Source organism: Gouania willdenowi, chromosome 17 (assembly GCF_900634775.1).
Source record: "Gouania willdenowi chromosome 17, fGouWil2.1, whole genome shotgun sequence".
Lineage (NCBI taxonomy): Eukaryota > Metazoa > Chordata > Actinopteri > Blenniiformes > Gobiesocidae > Gouania > Gouania willdenowi.
The window spans coordinates 32,955,260-32,963,561 of NC_041060.1; the positions used below are offsets into that span (position 1 = coordinate 32,955,260).

The 8,302-nt window shown below is 37.8% G+C and overlaps 1 protein-coding gene across 1 annotated transcript in view; it reads left to right on the forward strand.

The window, feature by feature from the left end:
- Positions 1-8,034, forward strand: part of LOC114478816 (centrosomal protein of 120 kDa-like) — a 51,350-nt gene extending 43,316 nt beyond the window's left edge. The window contains exons 19-20 of the mRNA XM_028472098.1: positions 4,757-4,902; positions 7,809-8,034. Coding sequence (XP_028327899.1) covers positions 4,757-4,902; positions 7,809-8,034 — 372 coding nt within the window. The remainder of the gene's footprint in view (positions 1-4,756; positions 4,903-7,808) is intronic.
- Positions 8,035-8,302: the final 268 nt, after the last annotated feature.

The following is an 8,302-nucleotide window of genomic DNA, read 5'->3' on the forward strand; positions in this document are numbered from 1 at the left end:
CCTTTACTTCATAAGACTGAAGGAACTTGATTTTGATTGATTTTTTGTAAATTAGAAGAAACATTTTGCCTTTGACTACATGTTATTATGGTATTTTCAGATCTCAGAATTTACTCTTCAATAATTATAAATGTTAATCCAAGCAAGTACACGTACACTATATTTTATAAGCCATATGTAAGACATGATTTAAAAAAAATGATTTACTCACTACATTTTCTGTTCTTGTCTTTCCAAGTACTGCTGCACATCTTCTTCTCTCTCTTCTCTCCTTCTCTCTCCTTCTCTCTCTCTCTTTTCTCTCCTTCTCTCTCCTTCTCTCTCTCTCTTTTCTCTCCTTCTCTCTCCTTCTCTCTTTTTTCTCTCTCTTTTTCTCTCTTTTTCTCTCTTTTTCTTTCCCTCTCTCTCTTTCTCTCTCTCTCTTTCTCTCTCTCTTCTCTGTTAAGACCAGGATTAGGGTCAATTACATTTTTTAATTACAATTACATCTTCAATTATCCATGTTCAATTACAACTCAATTATGATTACTATGACCGGCATTTTTTCCAATTAAAATTGTAATTTTTCCCCTGAAAGACAATTACATTCTCAATTACTAAAGTTCAAATTCAACTAAGCACAATTACTCCGCCTTTAAAACCTAACCCCCCTTTTGTGTTCGTTTTCTGTTTTCATCTCTTATGACAATGGGTCAGTTTTCACTGATGTCTTAAATCAGCAGTTTTTTGTCAGTATACGCCTCCATTTCAATGTTTTTATTTTTAAAATGGTAAAAAAATAAAACTCAAGAGAACTGACAGGTAGTGGGTAAAACTTGATATGAAACACATTACATAGAACTGTAACATGGTTCCCCAGTTTCACAGTTAAATTACAATTACTAAGTCAATTATCTGGCCTCAATTACAACTAAATTATGATTGCAACAGATTTTTAAAATTACAAATATAGTTACGTCATAGTTGTAATTAATTATCAATCACAATTTGAATTGACCCCAACCCTAGTTCTTTGAGTTTCCTGGCTGCCTAACTTGCTGGCTCATGTCTCTAGATACCCTCTCGTACTTCTTCGTTCTATTACCACATCTCTTTGTTGGGCGGCTCTTGTCCAGAATAAACCTCACACCACTTCCTGTTTTCTTTACCATTGGGGCTGTACTTCCCACTGCTCACAGAGTCTGGATATGTTCTGCAGCCTTTGCAGAATTCGATGTGCTTTTCCTCCATACATATGGGCTCTTGGTCTTTGTTCATCTTCCTTCACCAATTCTTTGTCAAGGCATAGGTCTTAAAGGACCTGATTTGACCTCTGATGGTCTTAGCTCTGCCTCTGATTTGTATATTTAAACCTTTTATTTGTGTTTTTCCTTGTCCAAGTGTTCTGCAGTTTCTCTCAAATCCAGCAACAATGCTACAAACTTGTTTACCATTCATACATTCTACATAAAGGCTCTGGACCAGAGAACCTGAAAACTTTCAAATATAATCCTACTCTTTATACAGTGGGGAAAATAATTATTTGATACACTGCCAATTTTGCAAGTTTTCCCATTTCCAAAGACTGGAGAGGTCTGTCATTTTCATCATAGGTACACTTCACATATGGGAGACAGAATATAAAAAATAAATCGCAAAAACAAGTTGTATGATTTTAAAAAAAAAAATTGCATTTTATTGTGTAAAATAAGTATTTGATCACTTACTAACCATCAACAATTCAGGCTCTCACAGACCTGTTTGTTTTTCTTCAAGAAGTCCTACTATTCTCCATTCATTACCAGTATTAACTGCACCTGTTTGAACTTTTTACATGTATAAAAGACACTTGTCCACACACTGGATTAATCAGACTTCAACCACAACAGCATGGGCAAGATCAGAACAGTTACAGAACACCAGAGACAAAGTTGTAGACCTGCTCAAGATTGGGATGGGCTACAGGACAATCGGCAAGCAGCTTGGTTAGAAGGCAACGACTGTTGGAGCTGTTATTAGAAAACTGTCAGTCTACCTCAGTCTGGGGCTCCATGCAAGATCTCACCCCATGGGGTACAAATGATTATGAGAAAGGTGAGGATCAGGCCAGAACTACGTGGAGGGAACTGGTCAATGACCTACATTGTCATGGATTAAAATCCTGCAGCGCATGCAACATCCCCCTGCTTAAGCCAGCACATGTCCAGGCCTATTTAAAGTGGCCAGTGACCATCTAGATGAACCAGAGGAGACATGGCAGAAAGTCATGTGGTGAGAAATATGGAACTTTTTGGTTTGAACTCCACTCGTCATGTTTGGAGGAAGAAGAACAATGAGTATAACCACAAGAACACCATCCCAACCATGAAGCATGGGGGTGGAAACATCATACTTTGGGGGTGTTTTTCTGCAAAGAGTACAGGCCGACTGTACCGTATTGAGGGGAGGATGGATGGGGCCATGTATAGCAAGATTTTGGCCAATGACCTCCTTCCTTCAATGAGAGCATTGGAGATGAAACGTGGCTGGATCTTTCAGCATGACATTGACCCAAAACACACAGCAATTAAGGGGTTACTCAGTAAGAAGCATTTCAAGGTCCTGGAGTGGCCTAGCCAGTCTCCACACCTCAACCCAATTGAACATTTTTGGAGGGAGCTGAAACTCTGCGTTGCCCAGATCGGTCTGGAGGAGTGGGCCAAAGTCCCTGCTGGAGTGTGTGCCAACCTGGTCGAGAAGTGCAGGAAACTGAAATCTGTAATTGTTAACAAAGGATTTTGCACTAAATATTAAGTTCCATTTTTCTATTGTATCAAATACTTATTTTATGCAATAAAATTAAAATTTATTATTTAAAAATCACACAATGTGTTTTTGTGGATTTTCTAAAATATTTTGTCTCTCACAATTGAAGTGTAACTACGATAAAAATTCCAGACCTCTCCAATCTTTGGTAGTGTATCAAATACTGTAGGCAGCCCTTCAGCAATAGTATGGAGCAGGCTATCAATGACCTCTCCACATCCCAGCATTATGCAAAAAGCCACTTTGATGATTTAAAACTATAAGTAACATTTTCTAGTGGTTTAAGGATCTTTTTTTTTATCAGATAATTTTCAACAAAAGCTTTTCCATAAATGTGTTTGATCCAAAGAAGCTATTTCAGCCAATGCATGTCGAACGTTCTGCAAGTCATCCAACAGAAGGCTCCACCCTGAAGCACTTCTAAAAACCTGTTTTATGTGTGAAAAGTATTTCTGACAGTTTACCGAAATGCAGAAGGATGATTAGTGACATTGAAATGGAGACGCAGGGGTGTGATTACACTTTACATCTCGAAGTTTTGCTGTAGCTTTTTTTTTTTTTTCTCACGTTTATTCAACCACACAACGTCATGATCATAATTTAAGAGCAATTCTAAAGAACTTTAGAAAGATACAATGAATAGTAGATGGGAAACCCTGTAAACAGAAACCCTGTCTAATAATATGTTAATATCTGTTACTAATTGGAATCAGCTAAAAAACAAATACCGGTAGATATTTCTCCTCCCATTCTTTCTCTCTGACTGTCTTGCTTTTCTCATGCCCTGGTGGCAGAGATAGGATTATGTTGGCCTTTCTGAGAGGAATGTGAGCTCTGTGAGGGACTGGTGTCCGGTGTAAGGTGTGCTGTCACCTACAACAGTGTTTTTCAATTGTTTTTCAGCCAAGGTACATCTTTTTATTAAATAAAATCACAAGCACTACACCAACCGAAAATTGAAAAAAAAAAAAAAGAATCTTTGTTTTTCATTCAGAGTCCGAGGTAGTATGTCATGCTGTCCTTCCTGAACCAACAGAATTTAACATTTATGTTGTAAGTTTTTTGATCTTTCATATATTTTTTTCAAATAAAAAGTGCAAGGAACAATATGCAGTAATTCTTACCAAAGCATCTTGAATCTTTATCATCTTTCATATTTTGCATACTTGATAGACGTCATGGGAGGGATAAAAGTAAGTTTAAAAACATTAAATATGATTAGAACTACAATTGAACTCCATTCTGTTAAATATTGTTGCGTTTCATATCATGTATTTTTATATTTTATGATTTTTTATTATCTATATGTCATGTATAATATATAAATATATTATGTCTGTGCGCTTTGAGAGGGGCTCACAGCAGCCTAATGCCATATTTACAGACAATAATGACTTTGTTTTCAAAAATGTTATTTTTTAGCACAATTGGGTGAAATCGAGTAATTTCCCACAATCTCTCACAGCACACAAATGCAGAAATCGACAGAAAAATATACAAAATTACAACAAGGACGCAAAAAATAACAAAAACACAAAATGACAAGCAACCAAAAAAGACAAAATCATTTTTTCCCCCTGTATGAATGATCTGATTAGTCATTATTTTAAATGCTGACTAGAGTGTTGATCATGTGGTCCTCAGCTCAGATACAATGACATGTTTGTGGTCCACGCTGTGATAGTTGCCCATCCCTGCTTTAGAACCTTGATTAATATCTCAGTTTTAAAGCTAGGGTTGGTGATTTTCTTCAGATACACTTTTTAAGTTTTTGGTAGAAATTTTCTTCATACTCTGTATACTTAGTATATTTATTTTGTTAGTATAACATTTACAACCCCATCTGAGTTTGTACAGGAAAGATTTGGCTCTAAGCTCAACATAGTCAAAGATTTAGTACCTTTTTGACACATTTTCTGCTCAGGAATATAACATTTGTAAATGTGTGTACCTAATCATTGTGTGTATGCAGCGTGAGCAGGAAAATGCAATGATTCTCCTGAAGAAGCAGCAAGCAGAGCTGGCGGCCATGAGGCTGCGTTACATTGCAACGGAGGAGAAGGAGGCCGTCCAACAGGACAGAAAGGAGCTGGACAGCATTAGGAATGATCTTAACGGGTAATATGATCAGCATTATATATATATATATATATATATATATAAGTATGATTTATCAAATCCAAAGAGGTCATTTTTTTAAGTTAAGTTCATATTGAATTGTTATTGTTCCCCAAATTTTGAAGCATTAAAGTACAACCAACAGGTTTTTCCTGATCTGCCACTATTCTGATCCTGACCACGCCCCCCACAGCGCTGCTCAGTTCCGCATGCAACTGCCAATCAATGCTCACTGAGGGCTGTAGAACCTAGTCCCTCCTCGCTTCTTTTATAGGAGGGGCGGGGCCAACAGTCAGTTTGTGATGTCACTGATCTAATCTCAGCCAATAGCAAAAGCAGATTGTAATGGCAGTGTTCAACCCAGTTCAGTAATCTTTTGGAGAAGACTGCTGTATTCTGTTGTGGAAAGAGCCATTCTTCTGCTAGTTAGCTTGCTACTTGTAGCTAGCTCGCTTGCTACTTAGCTTTCCAGTTGAGCCAGCAAATAAAAAAGCAGTAGATGATTACCTCAGAGCCAGAGTCAGATGGTAAATGATAGTATGTTGTTGAAGTATCGTATCCTTTCTCAGCAGAAAAAGTTAATGTTTAGTTAACTAGTACAGTGCCCGTCGGAAGCATGTATTCATGTGGGAGCATAAGGGGTATATTTGCGGGTGCAAAATGTGGGTGCAATTTTCCTGGTTTAATTCAATGGGACATGTGCATGACTTCATGACTTTTATATTTTTTTGTATGGTGTACTTTTCTGTAACGTATGTTTTTTGGAGTCGTGTATTTTTGTATAATTATTGTTTTTGTTGCTATTGTAGTGTGATTCAGGAGTAATTTTGCGTATTTTTTGTATAAATATTTAGTTTTGTGTATTTTAAGCCATTTTCATATTTTTGTTGTATTTTTCTGTTAATGTATGTTTTTTTGAAGTCGAGTACAGTGCCCGTCGGAAGTATGTATTCATATAGTGGGAGTTGAGAGAAGAAGTTGTCAATTATGGGCATAATAATAACATACTCTGTAGCATTATAAAGGGGTATATTTGTAGGTGCAAAGTAAAATAGCGTGTGCAATTTCCCTGGTTTAATTCTATGAGACATGCGCATGATAAATGTTTTTTTTTAACTCATTTTTATATTTTTTTCGTTTGGTGTTTTTTTCTGTAATGTACAGTGCCCGTCAGAAGTATGCATTCATGTGGGATTATAAGTTTTTAGTTTAGTTTATTTTGAGTCATTTTCATGTTTTTGTTGTCGTTTGGTGTATTTTTCTGTCTTTTGTGTAATTTTTGTATAAATATTTAGTTTTGTGTATTTTGAGTCATTTTCATATTTTTTTGTTGTTGTTTAGTGTGTGTGTGTGTCTGTCTAACTTTCACTGAACGTATCTATTTTCAGTAGTTAGGTGTAGTAACAGGTGTATAGTGAGTGAAGCTGCAGTAATCATCAGGCGGGCTTTACTATGTAGCACCGTTTACTGATCTGACTCAACACTACCACCCAATGGACGGGTGTCGTGACACAGACTGTAACCGGACTAAATGGTGGTACATACATAGACACGTAGACGGTGATCGATAGTGAAGCGTACGTGCGTGTGTGTGAGACTCTCTACCTTGAACACAAATCTCCGCCGTTGGTTCTCACACACGCGCTGCTGAGAAATGTGCAGCTTTCAACACAGCAACCATTGCCGTCAATAACTTCCGGGTGAGGTCTGTCCGGTCTAAATAGCGAACGGTCAAACTAACATGAAAATAAACGTTTCGAATTGTCATCACCAAATAAAGAACAGTAAAAAAGTATTTTTCCTCAAAAGAGAAAAGAGAAGTCCACAGGAGCTCATGCACGCACCGGAAGTGAGCTGTGCAGTGAAATTGATATAGATGGTGCGCTAGCGCCCCCTCACACCCTGAGGTCAAAAGTTGAATAGGTTTCATTTCGGGGCCGTCCAGAAGTGAAATAAAATTAAAATAAACATTTTGAAATGACCAAATTACTCCAAAATAACAGATACACACACTCGGAGTATTTGGAACCCGTTGACCAAGTTTCAGGTCGAACTCGCACCGCGTCGGGGAGATATTTGCTCCGCACGCACACACACAGACCTCCCTTGTTTTTATAGGTAGATAAATTCCTCTGTGAGCTCCGCTCTTTTGCTGCTGTCAGCTCAGCTGCCAGAAGTTGTTTTTAAGAAAAGAAGAAGCTTTGTGAACTAACTGCGATCTACAACATATGAAGTATAAACATTGTAATAAATAAACCTAATTTAGTCTCTTAAAATATTCAGAATGTTTAAAGAGAGGCACGTTATAGACCTTTACATTACATTTTAACATTCTGATATGTGTTTGTCTTATTTACCTGTGGGTGGATGTGCCGTAGCAGCTTTAGCATAGCTAGCTTGCTGTAAGAGGACAAGCTGCCGTTTCTGAGCCGTCTCAAAGGCAGACTCCCTCTTCGGTGGTGCGATAAGATTATTCCAGGGAAAGAGAGATGGAACAGCTACACTTTTAAGGTGTCTGATGGTGACTGGATCCGTTGACAAAATCCTCTTGAGTGAAGTTCCGGTGTAGTGTAGAATACAGATTCTGGACCCTCATCCCTCCTAACTGCTTAGATCCACTGGTCTGGGTCTGTTGGAAAAGTGTGGTAAGACAGGTATGGCTGTTTTCTTGCCCCACAAGAGCAACCAGGAACATAACAAGAGCAACCACGCTGAGACTGAGCATTTTTGTCACTCACCACTTCCGGTTTAAAATGCGTAAGTGTGAAAAAGGTCTGTTCAGCAGAAAAAAAGTGGTTTTAGGTTGGACTTACATGTTTAGCTTTTTTGCCTTTTCTCTAAACTCTGGCTCACTCATTGTGTGCTTAATGACGTTTGATATATTCTGTATGTTTATGTATTGACAGATTAAAAGAGCAAAACCGTATGGACCCCACCCACTCAGTTTCTGAGCCGGTCCCTGGTCTGAGTCAGAATGCGAGTGCTGACGAACACTTGAGTCGCCTGCTGGAGGAGAGAGACACCCTGCTGAGGACTGGGGTGTACACCCACCAAGACCGGATCATTGCAGAGCTCAACCGACAGATCCAGGACGCCATCAAAGACCAACCAGAGACAGTCCGTGTCATGTGATTGGATCTTCATAGCTTTAGATATATGTTTTCTGTTTATTTATTTATTTTATTTTTTTCCTTAATTTTCCTTCCCATATTTGCATTTAGCTTTTTGCTTGCGCTTTGTGTTTTTGTGAGATAAAATAAAGTTTTTTTTAATTTATTTTTTTTGAGGTGGCAGGGGGTATCGACCAGGGTTGGTGTCAATTACATTTCAGTTACAATTACGTTTCCAAATACAATTATTTTTTATCCTCAGTCAATTACAATTATTTTCTCAAGTTCAA